The sequence below is a fragment of the Cyanistes caeruleus genome, chromosome 17, assembly GCF_971803275.1.
Source record: "Cyanistes caeruleus chromosome 17, bCyaCae1.hap1.1, whole genome shotgun sequence".
Classification (NCBI taxonomy): domain Eukaryota; kingdom Metazoa; phylum Chordata; class Aves; order Passeriformes; family Paridae; genus Cyanistes; species Cyanistes caeruleus.
The window spans coordinates 1,534,438-1,554,255 of record NC_141717.1 but is presented as its reverse complement, the minus strand read 5'-3'; the positions used below and the strand labels follow the sequence as shown (position 1 = coordinate 1,554,255).

Sequence of the window (19,818 nt, the reverse complement as noted above, 5' to 3'; positions counted from 1 at the left end):
GTCTGACCACCCTTTTAGTGAAAAGAATTTCCCAAGATCCAGTGTAAACCTCCCCTGGCCCAGCTTGAGGCCGTTCCCTCTCCTCCTGTCCCTGTTCCCTGGGAGCAGAGCCCAACTCCCCCCGGCTGTCCCCTCCTGTCAGGGAGTTGTGCAGAGCCAGAAGGGCCCCCTGAGCCTCATTTTCTCCAGGCTGAGCCCCTTTCCCAGCTCCCTCAGCTGCTCCTGCTGCTCCAGCCCCTTCCCAGCTCCGTTCCCTTCCCTGGTGCAGAAAGCTGCAGTGGTTTTGCTCGCAGGGATCTGGGTTTTGGAAGCAGTGAGGATCCAGGGATGCTCAGGGCTGGTGCAGGGGGATGGAACATTGCCTGTGTGGGGCTGGAGCAGCACCCACTGGGAGATGCCTCCAAAAGCCTCCATGGCATCTCAGCAGAGAAGGACAAACTCACAGGCACAATACTTTTGAGTATCTAAATGGAATGTTGAAAATGGAGACTTAGAAAATTCATAATTACAATAAATGGATAGTGTGATGTTGGCTCTGGCAAATATTAAATGTAGGTTAAGAAGTTCTGTTGAGATCTGGAGTTTTCCATACGTTTTGTAATGTTCCCACTGGGAAAGTCGAAGCAAGAATGGCTGTACAGACTCTGAGGTGGGATGAAGGAGGAGCTGGGTCAGGAGAGTGATGTGCAGGAGTGTGGGGAGGGTCACTGGGGCTTTGACAATAGCAGAGGTAAGAATTGTTATGGCTGTGAGCTGGGTGCCTCTGGCTGCAATGAAGCATCCAGAACTGTCTCTTTTTCCTTACTCAGTCCCTTGTTGTGCTTCAATAAAATCTTATAAAATTTTAAAAAGTGAGGTGTTTCTCACAATAATCATAATCCAAGCAGTGCTTTTAAAGAAGGGTTTTTAAAGAAATGTTGCTGCCTTGATCTCACAAAGTCAGAGTCAGTTCATCTGTGAGACCTTCAGTGAGAGCTCTCCAGCCCTGACACTGGGAGAAAAAAACACTTCAGTTTCAACAGGACTTCATTATTGTCTCTCTTAATTCCAGCTATTATTGTTTTTCCTGACTCCCTCTCCAGAGCCTGAAAACAGCCTGTGTTTTCCACCCTGTGCTGTGCTACCTCCTGCTAGAACAGCTTTCACTGTCCTTTCTCCTCCTGCTCTCTTGAGGATCTCACTGCTTCCTCTGCAGTCCTACTGCATGACACCTTTTCCAGAGGGATGCAAACCTATTCCTGGCTAACAGGTGCTGCAGAGTTCCCCAAAACATCCTCACTGCCCATCCAACCCTCCATTTTAATGATTTCCAAATTAGCTGCCATTCAATAGCTGGGGCTTTGCCTGGGTTTTTAATGTATTTCAGAGTGTGCATGATCCTGTGTGGTGGCTTAGTGGAGAGTGGTCACATTTTTGACTTCATGTTATCTATCACAGAACCACAGAACAACCTGAGTTGGAAGGGGCCCACAAGAATCATCCCAGCCCTGCACAGACACACCAACAATCCCACCCTGTGCATCCCCAAGAGCATTATCCAAACACTCCTGGAGCTCTGGCAGCCTCGGGGCTGTGCCCATTCCCTGGGGAGCCTGGGCAGTGCCAACACCTCTGGGGGAAGAACCCTGATACCCAACCTGAACCTCCCCAGCACAGCTCCAGCTGCTCCCTGGTCCTGTCTCTGTCACAGGGAGCAGAGATCAGAGCTGCCCCTGGTGAGCTCTGCCCTCAGTCTCCTCTCCAGGCTTCTCTAGGCTGAGTGTGCTTTTCCTTTAAAACATGAAAGTGAGATTTCAGTTCCTATTCAGAGCTGGGAGTGCAGGAACAGCCTCTGTAAGTGCAGTGGGATGAGGAGGCCTCTAACAGGACCTGATTTTAGGCTGGCAGGAAGCCCTGATGCTGGAACTGTCCCTGAAATTTTACCTTGCATGGTTTGTGGCCTTTTTCATACACTTTGTGACATCCTGCTGCTTTGTACCTGGTGTTCAATGCGTGGGAATGATGCCTTCTGTAATTTTCTACCATCTCCACAAGTTCCCTGTGCACAGATTTAGGAAAAATGGGGTTTGCATCTTGCCAGATGGGAAACACAGACCAAGGGTGGTGCAGACAGTCATGGAATCATTTAGGTTGGAAAAGCCCTCTGAGATCAAATCCAGCTGTTACCCCAGCACTGCCAAGGCCACCTCTAAAACACATCCCCAAGTGCCACATTCATGTGTCTTTCAAACCCCTCCAGGGATGGGGACTCCACCACTGCCCTGGGCAGCTGAGCCAGTGCCTGACCACCCATGGAGGGAGATATACCAATATCCAATCCAAACCTTTCCTGGTGCAGCCTGAGGCTGTTTCCTGGCCCTTGTTCCCTGATCCCAAGGAGGGTGGTGGGGAACATGCAGGTTTCTTGCCCTGTCACATCTCTGTCCCGTATTAAAACATCTCCTTCCTCCTGCTGAGCAGGAGTGAGCTGGGGAAGGCTCTCTCCTCAGCACTGCCCGCTGGGCACCAACATATTTTCATTTTGAATAAAAAACCAGCAGAATTTTGTCTTAAGATTGGCAGTTGGCATTCCATGGATGGTTTAGCTGCATCCTGAATGTCTGAAGTGCTGTGCTTTCCTGTTTCCCTTGGCCTGTATTTTTTAGATGGGCTTTAAATGGAATTGCTGCTTGCTGGAATGAATAGCCATGGGCTATCTCCCTGGTATCAGAGGCTGTCAGGACAAGGTGGCTGACTGACACACAGACCCAAAATGGGGGGAAAAAAATGGAGACATTGGTGGAAAGGTCATGGGAGAGATTTTTAAAGATGGTGGAGCCCACAGGTCTCATTCTTGAATGAAAACTGAGTGTTTCATGAGCATAGAGGCCATGGATGAGGGTCATGATTTAACCCCAGCCAGCAAGGAAACAACACAAAGCTGGCTCAGACACTTCACCCTTCCCCTGTGGGAGAGAAGAGCCAGAAAGAAAAGATAAACTTGTTGGGTAAAAAGCAGTTTAATAATTAAAATGAAATAAAGCATAACAAAAATACTAATAGTGAGGATAATGCAATGAAAAGGAGGGAGAGAGGAATAAAGCCCAAGACAGACAAATGATGCAGTTGCTCCCCACCCATGTCCAATGCCCAGCCTGTCCCCAGCAGTTGGCTCCCGGCCAACCCTCCCAGTTTCCATACTGGGCATGACATTCCATGGTCCGGAATATCCCTCGGGCTGGTTCGGATCAGCTGTCCTGGCCATGATCCCTCCCAGTTCTTGTCACCTCCTGGCTGCCAAAGCATGGGAAACTGAAAAGTCCTTGACTTAGGGAGAGCATTTCCTAGCAACAGCCAAACCAGCAGTGTGTTATCAACACTGTTTTCATCCTGAATCACAGCACAGCCCTGGACCAGCTCTGGGAAGAAAATGAACTCTGTCCCAGCCAAAGGCAGGACAGGGAGCCCATGCCTTGGCTGCAGGCCCTGCATCCCACTGGCCCTTCCCAGGAGGAAGTGAGGAGGCTTTCACAGCCATCTCCCCATCCTCCCCTGGCAGCAGGATCACAGCCTGGCAGAAGGAGCCACCTGTCCCCACCGTGGCGTGTGACACCGGCCACTCCAGCCCATCTGCTCCTGGCCGGGGCCGTGCCAGTGCTGAAGGACAGAGAGGTTTGTCCCCGTGGGCTCTGCTGTGGCACAGTGCCACTGTGTCCCTGGCAGGTGCCAAGCACAGCGAGTCCTCTGTGCTCCTCCCTGCCCGATGCCAGCCCCGGCTCAGCTCAGGTGCAGACAGTGACATCCAGCCCTGCCGGGACAAGGCACGTGGTGTCCGGCTGAGCCCGGCCACAGAGCTCCACAGGCACCAGCTGCTCCTCTCACAGAGAGCTGAGCTCAAGCCTCAGCTTTGGAAAATTCCGTGTGGGAAATGGGACCAAGTCACAGGGTTTCTGTGTCTCAGTTGCATTCTGGCTCGGGAAGAAAATATCTGCTGGTTTTCTTCACAGCTTGAGTGGAAAGTGTCCCATGGCAGAGGTTGGAATGAGATGAGTTTTAAGGTCCCTTCCAACCCAAACCATTCTGGGATTCCATGATCTTCAGGCTTGCACCAAGAATGACTGCCCATGGATGAGGCTCCAGACACTGCTTCAAAACTGAGCAGAAACAGATATGAGGGATTTCTTTTCAGCCTTGTGGTAAACCCACATTGTTTCTACTCCCCATTTGGGGCTCCTGCCATGCAGTGTCACCAGAGCTTTCCTCCTAGGCACTGAAGATGTCACATGGTGCCATGATGTTTTGCAAGAAGGACAAGCTGTTCATTTAAGATGTGCTCTGACATCATGGTGACAAACAAGGTTAATCAATTTTGGGCTGATGCAAGAGATACCCTGAGCTGGGAGTGCAGTTGGCCTTTTCCACGGCTCTGGAGTAGTTTCTGAACTGAGCCTGCATGTGATGACACAGGGAGAGAGCTGCCAACCCCCAGCAGAGCTCTGGGGAGGTTCAGCAGTGCTTGGGAAACTTCAGAGGGAGCCCATGAGAGCCTGGGGATCATTCTGGGTCACAACATTTGGAACCAGGAGCAGGGGAGCAGAGATACAGGCACATAGATTCTTGGAATGGTTTGGCTTGGAAGGGACCTTAAACTCATCCCATTCCACCCCTGCCATGGCAAGGACACCTTCCACTGTCCCAGGCTGCTCCAAGCCCCATCCAGCCTGGCCTTGGACACTTCCAGGGATCCAGGGGCAGCCACAGCTGCTCTGGGCACCCTGTGCCAGGGCCTGCCCACCCTCCCAGGGAACAATTCCCTCCCAATATCCCATCCATCCCTGCCCTCTGGCGCTGGGAAGCCATTCCCTGTGTCCTGTCAAGCTTTGGCCTTTGACCACCACCAGAATCTCTGCTGGATTGAGCCCCCATCTCTCTGTGATACATTTTATTCTACACCATTTGCAAAATCCTTCCAAACCTTGTTGCCTTCAACCCAGGTAAGACCCCAGGGGAAGATGATATAAACCCAAACCAGGGCTCAAGCAAGCAGCAGTGAGAGGAGCTGAACCTCTGAAGGTGTGACCTGCTGATCTCAGCTTGGAGATGAGCAGTGGCCTCACCCTTGGCTGCAGCCACAGTCCCCACTCACCCCCAGGTATCCCCTCCACTCCTGCAGCAGAGTGGGAACCTCACCTGGTGCTGGAGCACCACCAAATTCTGCAGCTCAGTCTGCTGGGGGGGACTCCAGATTTAAGATATGGCCACGTTTGAGAACCAGCTTTGAGGGCTGTTCAGAGCTCACAGGAGGAGCTGGAGTTGGCTGGGACAGCAGGGACACAGGGTGGCCACAAGGATGGTTCTGTGACATTAAGTCTTGCATGCACACAGACCATCAGAAATGGCATTTATTTGAGAAAATATTCTGTAATTGTCCATTTGGAATTCCTAGACCAAGATTAGAACAACCCCCTAGGAGGGAATGCCGGGTAAGGCAGTCTGTTGGTCACTTCCATATTCCCAAAGGTCTGCTCCCAGTGCCCACCCTGTGCCTGGCATCCTGTCCCTTGTCCCTGCCCTGGGAAAACAGAGTTCTCCATGCACAGATAGGGGAAAAAGCTGTTAAAATTTTCATTTGTGTCCCTGCACAACAAATAACTATCAGAGGAGTAAATAAATTAGTTGATTAGCCAGGAATCCAGCCCAGCTGTCTCAGAGTTACTCATTATTTTGCTGGCAGCTTTGGGGTGGAGCCAAGTAGCTGGGCTTGGCTATTCCCACACCTCCCTGGGCACATGAACATGTTTTTGAAGTGCAGGGAATGGTGATTTTTTTGGTAGGGATGGATGTCCCAGGCTGTGCCAGCTTCCCTGCTCCTGGCAGGATAAGGAGACCTGCACTAGTGCTGTGAGCTGTCCTGGACCTGGATTCTGCCTGTGGGACAGCTTTGGCTCCTCTTTCCTGGAAATTTCCAGACCCAGCTGACACCTGGAAAAGCAGCAAAACTAAATGTGGTTTTAAGCCTGTAGGAGCTTGTGAAGGAAGGTGAAATGTGTGTGTTTCTAGGGGGCCCAGGGGCAGCACAGACACACAGTTGTGCAGGGCTTGGGTCACTTCTTCCACTGGCCGCAGCTGGTCCCTGACACCTCCACTCGCCTGGAGAGGGACCTCCTGCAGCTGATGGAATGGGTGTGACCTCAGGTGCATGCCCCAGCCCAAAATCCTGTCCCCTGGGACAGGTCCTTCCCTGCCACACCAGCCATGGCAGTGGGAGAGCAGCGTGGGCAGAGCAGGGAATGAACCCTGGCTACAGACACCCACTGCCACCAGATGTGGTGGTTCCATTCCTCCATCAGCCCTGCTGGCATCCTGAAGCTGCCAGGAAACACAGTCCCTCTCCAGCTGTCCCTGTGTCACTGCTGCTCTGCAGGGCTCAAGGTGTGGGAACAGGGGTGCCCATGGTCCCAGTGAGCACTGGGGATATCCTGAGGAGACCTGGGCTCCACCCTCTGCAGCCAAACCCAGGCAGTGGGAGCAGCCCCACGTGTCAGCCAAGATAAGAAATGAATGTCAGGTTTATTTTAGGGATGCATATTTTTATTTTTATGTTTCCCTTTTGCAACTGTTCCCAATCTGGCAGCAATAGTTCTGAACCCTTCCCTTTGGTGCCACAAAACTTGCATTTTTCCTTTGAATTCTGTTTAGAGTTGAAAGGGAATTTGGGTGGATCTGTCAGAAGCAGGGCCCAGCAGGTGAATACATTGCTGGGATGGGTGCAGAAATCCCCTCCTTGGGGAGGCTGCCACTGCAGGTGAGTGTCCCTAGGCTAGGGAATGTTCTCCCTACACTGGAAGAGCAGCCCCTGGCAGGGGCAGGTTGTATCGAGCCGTGACTTTGGGAAGGAAGTGCCTTGTACAGCCTTTGAGCCATTTTCCTCCCTGAAGAGCTCCTGCCAGGCCATGGAGGGTGCAGGTCTCTGGGCAGTGAGGCAGCACAGCTGGGCCTGGCTGCAGCTGCAGGCAAAGCAGATGAAAATTGGTGTTTGAGTGAGCTTGACAGGTTTATTAATTTTTTGCTTTGGTTCCCCTGGAAAAGATGAAGAGTATCTCTCAGTCCCAGGTGTGGGAAGACAGCCACAGCACTGCCAGCCCAGGGCACTTCCCTGCTCCTGGAGGCAGATGGATCCAACTGTGCACCAACAGCTCCTGTGCCAACACCTCAACTGCTGCCTTTGACACCCACAGCACCCATGTGAGGCCAAAGCCCCAAAACAGGGCTGGGGCAGGACAGCTGGCCTTTGGCTCTGCCATGATGTGGGGCTGAGGCACCTGGAGCAGAGGGTGACTGCTGGGCACTGGAGGCCAGGAGCAGTGCCAGTGTGCACTGGCATGCCCAGGGGGGATGTCCTCGCACAAGGAAGGGAATTGCTGTGGCCAGGCAGCTCCCACACATCTACAATGCCACCAGTGGCACCAGATGCCACTTGAAAAGGAGGAGGGTGTGATGGTGGCAGCGTTTGCCAGCAAACACAGAGCCACTGGCTCAATCCCTGCACTTCCCAAGGAAGAGCAACATGGGTGGTTCCACCTTGTGGCAAATTCTGGATCCCCAGGTGCTCTATGAGTGCAGTCAGACCATGTGGCTCCTTTCATCTTCTTCCTTCCAAGTTCTTTGCTGACCTGAGTGTAACTTTCCCAGCCATCTCTTCTTGCAGCCACAACCCCCACTCAGTGCTGTTTAAGGGGCTGAATTTCCCCAGGACTTGCTCTCAAGCAGAGATACATACACAAGTTCCTGGGGGGGAACTTCCAGAGTCCCATTCATGTAAATAAACCCTCAGAGGCAGCAGGAGGGGTGGTTGTGGCTGTGCCTCTCATGGCAGAAATCAAATCCTTTAAAGCTTTGAACAGAAACAAACCAGAACGTTGGCCTGTGCAGGACTGGCATTGCAGCTCATCCAGGCTGTGTCTGGGATGGGCTCCACTCTTCCAGGTCGTGCTGACAGCCACCTTGAGGGAGCTCATTGGGAGCAGGAGAGAGGTGATTTGGCTCTGGAGAACTGGATTTCAAGATCAAAGAAGGGTGAGATGTAACAGGGCCTGACACCAGATGTTTTGGGCTGGCTCCAAGGCTTTCCTTGGGTGCACCTGGACAACCATCCCATCATCCTGTTTAGTCAGGTTTGCTCCAGAACGGGGGCAAAGAAGGGCTGAGCACTTGAAAAGTGAGATCAGTTTGGGCAGGATTAGGAGCAGCACTCCTGGTCCTGGCAGTGGTGATGGGCAAGGTGAGAGCAGAGGGGTTTGCAGGCAGCCACAAATGTGTTTGCTGAAGTATTATAGCAAGGAGAATGAAAAAAAAAATTACAATAAAATTGAACTGGCACCTCAAACCCTCAATACATGAACTTACCACTGAGCATCCCTCACACCACACATCCACCACTGAGCCCCCATGGCTGGAAACCCCTGGTTTGCTGACCCTGAGAGGCTGAAACCACACACTATTCAAACACCTCAAAACAGGCTTACAAAGAACAGCCTGGGCTCAACATGTGTTAAACTCATCACCTGCCACAGAGAAGGGCTCTGTGACACTGTCCCAAAAAAAAAAAATAAAGCCTTGGTCAGATCTGAGGCTGAAAATGCCTTCAAGCCTTCCAAACTCTGGATATTTGAGGCTGGATTTGTAGGACTGGGCCTCCAAGCCCCGGTACCCCAGAATCCTGAGAATGGTGGCTGCGACAAGCAGCAGCTCCCGGGGCTGTGGAACACGATAGAATTATGAAACCAAGAATCAGGCAGGGAGGGTTGAATGTGACAGGGCCCACGCAGGAGTGCCCCGAGCACAGGTTCAGCCTTGCTCCCCTCTCCGGGCTCCTGGCTCTGGGCTCCTGGCTCTGGGCTCCTGGCTCTGGGCTCCGGGCTCCTGACTCCTGGCTCTGGGCTCTGGGCTCTGGGCTCCTGGCTCTGGGCTCCTGGCTCTGGGCTCCGGGCTCCTGGCTCCTGACTCCTGGTTCTGGGTTCTGGGCTCCTGGCTCTGGGCTCTGGGCTCCGGGCTCCGGGCTCTGGGCTCTGGGCTCCTGGCTCCGGGCTCCTGGCTCTGGGCTCTGGGCTCCTGGCTCTGGGCTCTGGGCTCTGGGCTCTGGGCTCTGGGCTCCGGGCTCTGGGCTTTGGGCTCCGGGCTCCGGGCTCTGGGCTCTGGGCTCTGGGCTCCTGGCTCTGGGCTCTGGGCTCCTGGCTCCGGGCTCCTGGCTCTGGGCTCTGGGCTCCTGGCTCTGGGCTCTGGGCTCTGGGCTCTGGGCTCTGGGCTCCGGGCTCTGGGCTTTGGGCTCCGGGCTCTGGGCTCTGGGCTTTGGGCTTTGGGCTCTGGGCTCTGGGCTTTGGGCTCTGGGCTCTGGGCTCTGGGCTCTGGGCTCCGGGCTCCATCACGGGCTGTGCTGGGTCCCGAAGGGCTCCGGCTGCCGGAGCGGGGCTGTTCTCTGTCTGCAGCTCTCGGCACGGCCGCGGGGCAGGAGCTGCTTTTGGGAGTCCCCTGCAGGTGCGGGGCCAGCCGGGCACGGCAGCAGCCAGAGAGGGAGCCCCGTGCCCAGGTCTCACTTGTTTTTAATGAGTTCAAAGCTAAACTCAAAGAATGGGAGCATGGACTTCTTTAAAAAAAAAAAAAAAAAAAAAAAAAGTGGTTAAAGTGTATTTGCTCTTTTTGGATGAACCTCCAGTTCCTTCTCCACAACAGCACCGCTGTCAGACTCCCGCAGCCGGAGGATGCTGCTGCGAGCTCACGGCACGAGCACCCAGCCCTGGGCATCCCCGGCACACGGACCCCACCAGGGGTGGTGTCACCACGGGACAGCACCGGGCTGGGGCACCCGCAAGGGCAGAGCCCGAGCTCCTCCTCCGGGAACAGCAAACCCCACTCCCCGTTTCTCCCCTGCGGCTCCCAAGATCCGCTGTCCCCGGCAGGCTCAGCTCCCGACCTGTCCTTGTCACCGTGGCTGTCGCTGCCAGGCCGGCCCTGCTCCCGCATCGCTCTCTGCTGCTCCCGCACCCCGCGCCCATCCTGGCACGCAGCTCTCCCGCACCCGGACCATTTCCTTCTAAACTCCTTCTGTCCTGCGCCACACGGCTCCGAGCCACGGGGAAAATCCGCAAGAGGACAGAAGTGACGCCGGACTCCTCCAGCGGGGGTTGCCGGGCTGCCTCAGTTTCCCCGGCACAGAGCAGCGCCCCGGGCTCGCTCCGGCTCCCCGGCGGTGCACGGCAGGGACAGGCAGAGGGTCCCTATCTGCTGACTTGCTCCTTGGCCACTCTCCGGCCTCCTTGGCCACTCCCCGGGCTCTTTCCATGCTGGTCCCAGGCAGGAGGGAGCCTCTGGCGTGGCTGGGCTGCCCCTGGCCCGTGCCGGGAGCGGGGGTGGCCGGGCGCTGGCGCTGGCTCGGGCGGGGTGGAGGATGACGGCAAGCTGACCTCGGGCAGGCTCCGGACCTCCTCGGATGCGACAAAGGCGGTGCTGTCACCCCTCTGCTCGCGGAGGGGGTGTGTGAGCAGGGGTGGAGCTGAGCCTGTGCCCCCGGCCCGGCTCAGAGAGCTCCCTGCTCCAGGGGAACCGGCTCCTGGCGCTGCCGCTGCCGCTGCCGCTTGGCCCGCCAGCACACATAGGCGGCCACCAACAGACCCACCCCGAAGATCAAGGTGGCCACCGAGACCACCTTAGCGATGTCCATCTGGGGGCCATTGATGGTGAAGGTGATGCACGTCGCTGCGATGCCGATGACCACGGACACGATGCCGAAGGGGAAGATGCAGCGGTACCAGGATTTCTCGGTCCCGCCCGTGGCCAGGGCCAGTTTGTTGAGTGTCGCCGTGGAATCGGTGGCTGTGGCCAGCGGCAGCCCTGGTTTTCCTCCCTGCAGACAAGTGAGTGAGTTGGACTTGCAGCCCATCATGTTGGCAAGAAAACCCAGGAAGGAGCAGCGCGGTTTGGATGGACGAGAGTCGCTGTGCCGGTGATGGAGGGAAGGTTCCGGATCCTACATGGTCACTTTGTCCGGCTGCTCAGCTGCGGACGGGCCGGGATCTCGCTCCCACTCGCAGCTTTGGCTCCCGGCTCCTTTCTGCCAGCCCGAGCGAGGGCTGGAGGAGGATTGGAGCGGGGCTGGAGGAGGATTGGAGCGGGGATTGGAGCGGGGCTGGAGGAGGATTGGAGCGGGGCTGGAGGAGGATTGGAGCGGGGATTGGAGCGGGGCTGGAGGAGGATTGGAGCGGGGATTGGAGCGGGGATTGGAGCGGGGCTGGAGGAGGATTGGAGCGGGGCTGGAGGAGGATTGGAGCGGGGATTGGAGCGGGCATTGGCGGTGGCGGCGGTGATCTCATGGCGGTGGGAGGACCGGCTCAGCCTCGCCTCCTGTTAACTGTTTCGGGCTGTGAGCGAGCCCACAGCCCAGCTGCGATCGCTCTTGGCATGTGTTTTTCCAACTTGCATCTGTTTTCGCCAGCCCGGCCCCTGGGCAGGCAGCGCTGGGCGGGGACCCTGTCCCGACAGTGTCCCCAGGGCCACACGGCTGCAGCCCCCCGGGATCCGAGCGGGACTTCAGCCACTGCCCTGAGCCCTTTGGCCTCCTCCGAGGGCAGTGCCAACACCATCACCTCCTTCCAAGTTGTTTTTTCTCCCGGTGTCACCCTCGCCAGCTTTGTCCCCTGGCACAGGGCTTGGGGTGGCCTCACTGGGAAGCCATGGGCTGGTGATGCTGGTGGGACACTGCTAAGGGTGACACTGGGGGGAACAGAGTGAGCAGTCACGGGACTTGGAAGGAAAGGGGCTGGAGCTGAGGTGCGGGAGGATTTGGGATTTGAGATGAGCAGGGTGAGATCCGGGAGGGCAGGATGCTGACAGGCAGCGAACAGGAGGAGATCAGCAGAGCCACGGGAAGCTCTCCTGGGAAGAAACCTCTCCTTTCCCTGCAGTGCCCACATCCCGACTATCACGATTAACCATTTTTGAACAGCAGTGTTGAGCACAGGTTGGTGATGCTGGTTCTGCACTGCTCCAGCACAGAACTACACGTGCAGCATGTGGCAGAGCCAAGTGATGCTGCCCAGGGCTCCTGGGCAGGGAGGAGGCACACACAAACAGCCTGAAGAAGGTTAAGTACCAAATCCTCTTGCCCAGCTCTGAACATCAGCAGAGACTTATTTCTGAGGGCAAAAGCTTTTCGTGCCACCTTTACCATGAGTGGATCAGAAAGGCACCGAGACTGGAGAGGCACAAACAGTTCCCATCTCCTCTGGCTTCGCCTGCACTGTTTTATTTTTTAATTGGTTTTCCTGAAGGAGAGAGAAGAAGAATGAGCTATTTCAACAAACCTGAAGACCTGGAGCCTTTCCCAGGTCAGAGCTTCCCCCAAGCCGATGGGGCCCAGCTGTGTTTCTGCATCAACTGAGAGGAAGCCAAAAACGAGGGAGAAAATCCACGCTGCAGGAGAAGCAAAGCTGGGCAGTGAGAGGGAGGCTCTGTGGAAACTGAGATGGAGAATCAGAGGAGCTGATGGGACTGACTCAGGAGAGGGAAGGTTCAGGCATTAGTCTGCACAGGGGATGTATTATCCTCCCTTTTTTTGTGGGCACTGCTCTTGCCTACAGCATCCCCAGGGAAGCTGTGCCACTCTGGGAAAGAATAGAGCTGGTTTGGATCAGACTTTGCCCCTCTTCAGGTTTGGCCTGGAAAGCTGTGTGCAACCTGTGAGCACCAATACAAAGGGGGCTGGGTCTGCAGGACTCCTGGCATTTCTTCTTGCTCGCAGTTTCTTAAATAATATTCAGAAATAACAAAAGTGGAAGTTGATCAGGTATCAGCTGAATTCCCAAAATTCCCATGATATGGCCAGAGGCAGGCAGCTGCAGACCAGGGACCTGGGCTCAGGGGCTCTGGCTCTGCACAGAGATAGCAGTGGGAAAATAGATTAGGCAAACATGCAGCACACGGTGCTCTGCAAACCGAGATTTGTTATTTACTCTCCTGATTGCTCATTAGAGGGGAAGAAGAGCAGCAGAACTCCATGAGTCAACACCCTTTGAGCGAGGGCACAAGGCTGATACCACCCAGCACAAGCTCCACTTTCAGCTTTGTGAAGCTTTGTCAAACTTGAAAATGTTCAGTCTTAAATTCACCCTAAGCTGAACACATGAAGAAAATATCAGCTAAAATACTTCAGCCACTGCTGACAGTGGGGTCTGGAAGAGAATACTCCAAGAATGAGCCTGGCAATGGGCCACTTCCCAAACTTATTCTCAGGAAACTGGTGATGTGGTACCACCCCTAAACACAGCTCCAGCCCCCCATGCTGGTCATACTTCCCTGCAGCATCCCCACACCTCCAGCCTCCACTCAGAGGGCTGAGAAGGACTCTTGGCTTCCATGAAAACCCGGCAGCATTTGTGTATTGACAGCTGTACCTGGTTTTTTTTGGAGTTGTGCTGAAGAGCAGTGACTGCCCTGAAAAAGCAGTAGGTGAGAAAAGCAGGTCCCAGCTGGTTAGAAAAACACCCATTTTCATGTCTCAGTTCTGATGCATGAAGGCTTTGAGTATTTGAGTCAGCAACACTGACATGATGCTGCTGCAGCAGCCCTGTGTCTCCTGGGACCAGCCCTCACACCCTCCCTGCTTGGAGTAAAGCACAGGCACACCCTGTGGCAAACTGCTCCCTGCTCCACCGAGACACAGCTCACCAGACAATGTCCAAACAAGGACCTCTACAACTCCATAGATGCTTTGAAAGAAATTACCTGCAGAGAACCCAGTGCACGTCACAGAGCCACGCTGCCTTTGCTCCTGGTTTGAAAGAAAAAGCAGCACCAGGACAGCCCTGCACAGGGCTCAGGCTGGGACAGGGGCACCACCAGGAAGTTTCTCACACTCATGTGTGGAAGGCAGCTGGATGAATTTTCCCTCCTTCATTCAGAGGTCAAATTCAGGCAACTTTTTCTGATTTCATTGTTGTTTTCTATGAAATCACAAATGTGCAATGGGTGCATGGTGTGAGCCCATATTTTTGGGCACTGAATCTTCCACCCTTGGTGGGGCTGACAGGCTCCTCTGCCTGGGTGCTCCACTCCTTCCCTCCACACTCCTTCTGTACCCAACCTAAGAGTGTAATTTTCACAGCAGAAATAGAGACTTGTGAATCCTCCTCCCTCTTCCCACAGGAGATGGAAGTGCAGCTGGGACTGGATGAGTCACTTTGCAGGAGCAGAGAGGGATGACACCCCCTCCACACACAGACCCAGGTCCCTTGGGGTGATGGCTGGGGCACAGGAGCTCTCCCTGCTGTCAGAATCCTGCCCAGAGCCCAGCTTGGTGCCCTTGGCTGGGGGAGAGGTTCCAAAACCTGGCAAAGAGCTGCAGGAAGGAAGGAAAAACCTGGGAAATTCCTATTGAAGAGGAACAGGAAGGAGCAGAGGTGAATGTCTTCAGTGAGTGACAGAATGGTGGTGGCTGAGTAAGAAACCCAGACTCCTAGAAGGGAATGAGGAGGAAAGGAGGGATGAGGAAGCCAGGATCCCTCTAAAACAGATTAATTTCTCCAATTTTGAAGTAAGGAAGCCCAGGATCAAATATGATGCTGAGCACCACAGAAGAAGCAAGGTGCAGGAGGAGATCCATGTTCTCCAGCACTGCCCAGAGCTGTGGCAGGAGGAAGGAGTCCCGTGGTCCATAATTACATGAGTAACCAGAGACACTGCCACCACCTTCTCAAAGCAGACATTAGAGCCAAAATAATTTGGAGACCACATGGAAGTGCTACAGCAAAGAAGGCAGGGCCAGGATGCAGAGTCACCCTTGTGCCACCTGCTCTGCTTACGGCTCCAGGTCCTGCTGTGCTTAGAGTGAACACACTCCCTCCTGGAGCTAAACCACTGCACAGGGGAATTTGGTGTATGAAGGAATTATGCCTTATTTTCTCCAGAACTAGAAGGTAATGGGGCTGGAAACAAGAACAGAAAACTACATATCTGGCAGGAACATCTGTGGGCAAAGATAATAGAAGATAATCTCTGTTACACAATTCATGTATGTCCCTGCATGAGTCAAAGAAGTAATACTCACTTGTGCCCACCTCACCACTCATTTTTGGAACACACAGCTCAAAACTGGGGTCTAGATTGTAGAAATTGAGCAACTGGCAGTCCTGAAGCCTTCTCACACAGAGAACTGTGCTTTCAACAAGTGACCCTCATTTGGTTAAAAATTAAATGCCAACAGACCACAGGCATGGACTTATCACAGAGAGGAACTGGAAAAAAACAACAAACACCACTAGTCTGTAATAACTTAGAAATCCCTACAATGTTTTTTTTTCCTTTAGGTCTGTGAGGAAATTAATAATTCTGCCTTTATTTGGCTAATACAGAATCACGGAATTGTTAAGGTTGGAAAATCATCAGCTCCAACCACTAACCCAACACCACTGTGGTCACCACTAAACCATGTCCCCAGGTGCCATATTCACACATCTTTTTAAAATCCCTCAGGGAATGGTGACTCCACCACTGCCATGGACAGTCAGTGCCAGTGCCTGACCCCCTTTTCATGGTGAAAATCTGGTATGGTTCATGCAAGAGCTTCATGATAGATTAAGACTGGGTAGGAAACACTGAATAACAATTTATTGCACAACTGTCCCCCACCATAAATAAACTTTGACTGCAATGAAGAGCTGCAGAGAAATGGGAGCAGGTGAATATGGCACCAACAACCACAGCTGACTGTGGAAAAAACCCTGGCAAAGCCAGTGTTAAGCTTTGAGCAGCTCCATTAATTTTAAGATAAAGAGCAGGGAAGAAACTCACGCAGCAGGAAAGCGTCATTAAAGAAGCACAGGTGGCATCTCATAGTCCATTTTAAGTTGCCACATGCCAAGTATAGCTGGAAAACAGGCAGCAAAATAAATCAGGAGGCACATTCTTGGATCCACAGTGACCTAAGAAGTATTTTCCAGGTCTGTGACTCAGCAAAAGGGAAATAAATAAATAATCAAAGCCGGGGAATAAAGCACCAACAGCCATCAGGAAGCGTGGGGCTGAAAATAGCAGCCAAGTGTCACCTTGATCCAATCCAACAAAGACTTTGGCAACAGTGACAAGTTGCTGGGTGACTCTGAGCTATTTTGGGCCCATGGCTTTAGAAGGTGTGGGGAGCCCCTCTGGGCCATCGGCACGGGGAGAATGCCAGTGCCAGCCACAGCATTCCAGAGGAACTTGCAAAGCAAAGGCTTGAAATGAGGGATTCACATGTCTCACAAGAAGGATGCTTCCCTGTGCATTCAAAGATGGATGGGAGCAGATGGAAAAGGATCATTACATCACTCCCTGGCCACAGCCCCACTCCTTCCCAGCATTAGGGCTGAGCTCGTCCCACCTTCTGCTGCTCCTCAGTGCCCAGCTCGGGCCACAGTGGGCACTCAGCACACACAGTACTGAGAACCAGCTATGAACAGAGACAGGAAAAACTGCAAAACTGGGAGAAGAGATCCCCAGCAGCTTTGCTGACATCCTCTGTCCTTGGAGAAGGAGCTGTGGGTACCCCTGGCACTGCCTGGGAGCTGGGCAAGGCACCAGTGGAGCCGAGTAACTCATACACCAGGCACACTGGTCTTAAGGCTCACAGATAAGAAATGCACCTAATACATAGAAAAAAGCTATTTTACTGTAATTAGTTCTTGAAAGGAAAAAAAAAAAAGAAAAACAAAAAGAAAAACCCAGCCTTATCAAAAGCACAAAGCACAAATAATGCTGTTTGCAGTGTCATGAGCAAGACCCTGAACTCCTCCCTGCGAATGGAGGCCGTGGTGCTCCTGCTGGTAGGAGGAAGGGAGATGGAATCACATATGATTCAAATCATCAAATCTGGGGAGTTTGCTCTTGCAAGGACAGCAGGATCTCTGCTGAGAGCTCTGTCACCCTCGAGAAGACTCCAGAACAGCACAACACAAAACACCATTTAAAACTGAGACAATACCAGGTAGTTAAGACAGAAAATAGTTGAAAGGATATTGGCAAACACACTGAATTTCCTAATGACCCTAAAAGTGAGCCTGGAATGTTCACAGAAACATGTGGTTATGTTTAAATTTATATGCTCAAATTTGCTTAAATACAAAAAATACTGTCTGATTCATCCCTGCATCCAGTATCCAACCATTACACAGTCAGCACAATATTATAATTAAAGCACTATTTATGGTTTCACTAAGTTTTTTAAATTTTGGAGTATTTTTGTTTGTTTGTTTTTTTGTTGAGTCACTGTCCCTGAAGGGATTTAAAAGATGTAAAGATGTGTAGATATAGTTTAGTGGTGGTCTTGGCAGTGGAGGAACATTTGGACTTGAAATTCTTAAAAGTCTTTGCAACCTAAATGATTCTCTGATTCCTGTGCTCTCTCCTTTGTGTTCCTGTACCTGGTTGGTATCCAGGACTCCAATCTGGAGGCAGTGAGAGCTGCAGATGCCCTCACCTTGCATGACAGCACTCAGCTGCCCAACAATTCCAAAACCAAGATCTACTGCTCACATGTCCTCTAAGAGACTTCACCTCAAGGGAAAAGTGCTGTAAGTTCTGAAATTCAAAGCCTGAAGGAAAACAAAGCCCTGAAGGGCGAGATCCTCAAAGAACACACCTGCAAATTGCAAAGCTCTGAGGTTGTGCCAGCTGAACCAACAGCTTTGGCACAATGGTTCTGAGAGAGGGAAAAGGATGCTGAAGTGCTACAGAGCTGCAGTGAAAGGCAATGTACAACCCAACATAATCTGTGGGGAGGAAGGAGCTTCCACTGGAGTCCTGCTGACCTGGACATGCAGTTAGGCCTTCCTTAAATCTTTCTTTTAAGCTGGAGCTCAGATGAGACAAATCAATTGTTTCCCTCTACAACATGTAAGGGCTGAGGACAAAGCCAGCGGCAGCATGAGCACACCTGGGAGCTTGTGTTCCCAGAAACCAGGAGGGAAGACTCCAGATAACCTTTTTTGCAAGGCCAGGCTCCTCCACTGGCTCACATCTTGCTTCTAGTTACTTTTTCTTATCCAAACTCCTGTACCCTGGTTATCTTTCTTGTTCTGGCTAAAAATAAGTCAAACATCTTCATTTGTGTACCTAAATAACCCATTACTGTAAACTTTTGCCTTCTGAAATTACAGTTCAAAACTCCCTTCTAATTTTTTTCCCCTCCCATTCCCAGCTCTTTGTTCCCTGGCACATGTGGCACGCTGCTTCCTGCCCTCTTCTTTCTAACTGAGCTCAGATTAATTAACCAGCCATAGATTTTTCTTGATTACAATGCTAAACCCCTTCTTTCTCCACAAATTAAAACCAAGATGATAGATCTTTTCTTCTGGGTGGTGGTTATAAGAATAGTACTCAATCTGCATGGTGGATGGTAGGAACTTTAGTACCTATTTAATGAACTGTTTTCATGTCAGACTGAGCAATGGTTAGGGTTTTTCTTTTGTGAGGTTGTTATTAGTGTATGTGGAGGACTAGGAAGCTGCCAGTGAAACCAGATGTCAGCTGCACCAGTCCCAGTGTACATGCTTATAGAAGTCAACCAAAATCCACCAGAACAAGAGGCCTTGCTGCAGAGAGCACAGACATACAAAACCAAGCTCATGAGCAAGTGAAATCCCTTCAACGTCTGTTTTACAGATAACAAGTGACAAGCCGCAGTGTCAGATCCATCATCTGCTGCAGCCTTTTAGTAACTCCACAATGGTGACAGAACTCAGGACTGGAAATGCACAGCCATGAACTGGCTGCCTGCCCACCAAAAATCCCTGTTGGCTCCTTCTCCTGCATTCATAAGGCTATTAAAGCATTTCCCACTCACTGCTTACAGTGTACTGATAATTAGACACCCTGGGACAGTCTGGAGGAGCATCCTGCAGTTCCCACATCCAGCATCCTCAGTGTGCTCTGCATGCATATGGAACCCCAAAACATCCCTTTCAGATTCAGCAGAAGCACACGAGATTTCTCAGCAAAGCTTCAGGTGGAAATCACAAGCTCATACTGAATTCTGTAATTCAGGGAAAAACTGATTGGGTAAAAGAATATAAAAACTAAAAAATGTGTGTGGAGGACATACAGCTCCCCCCAAGTAGCTCCCCTAAAATCCGAGAGCTCTGTCCCAGCATTTTGCAGCACCAGCGCCCTTTCTAGAACTCTGGACTGGCACAACAACTTGCTGAGTCAGGTGTTAATGCTTCAGGCTTGACTCACACACAGTTTTAATCAAGTAACCTGCTCTCTGGAGCTCACAGAAAGCTCATTTAGAGAATAACATCAACACCAAATTTGTCATCTTCAGAGGGGGCTGGGAGTTTTCCTCCCACTTCAACATTTATCATCTTAAACTGCTCTTTGATGAAATTCCCTTATCCCTCACACAGCTCATCAGGGTTTCCCTCTCCAAACCCTAACATGTGCTCCTGGCCCAGGGAGCTCCTCCTGCCCTTCTCCCAGGGCTGGGAGTGTGCTGTGGACAGCCACAGCAGCATGGCACAGGCTGTCACGCTCTGTCACCACTCACATGCTGCCAGACCCCTCAGAAGGACTGGAAGAGGCAGGACATTCCTCCACAGCACTGCTGGTGTCATCTCTCTTACCTCAGCTTATTCAAGTTTGACTCAAGTTATTTCTATTTTAGACAGGGAACACCCCTAAAGCCCCACTGTTGAATGTCTACGTGTGGCACCACCCAAGGAGGGGCTTCAGCAGCACTTGGTGGCAGGTCTGGTAACACATGCAGGACAAACCCCTTAGAAGGGGGTTTCAACAGAACTTCAGAACTAAGCACAA

The 19,818-nt window shown here is 52.4% G+C and overlaps 1 protein-coding gene across 1 annotated transcript; it reads right to left on the bottom strand.

The window, feature by feature from the left end:
* Positions 1-9,647: 9,647 nt before the first annotated feature.
* On the bottom strand, positions 9,648-11,330 carry LOC147649997 (transmembrane protein 100-like). The gene has a single exon (XM_086854185.1). It carries the CDS (start codon positions 10,916-10,918, stop codon positions 10,553-10,555), a length of 366 nt encoding a protein of 121 aa, XP_086710311.1. The 5' UTR covers positions 10,919-11,330; the 3' UTR covers positions 9,648-10,552.
* Between the last annotated feature and the right edge of the window lie 8,488 nt (positions 11,331-19,818).

Bases quoted from the DNA above. Each gene is read 5' to 3' on its own strand.
- LOC147649997 (XM_086854185.1), bottom strand. From the start codon at position 10,918: ATGATGGGCTGCAAGTCCAACTCACTCACTTGTCTGCAGGGAGGAAAA.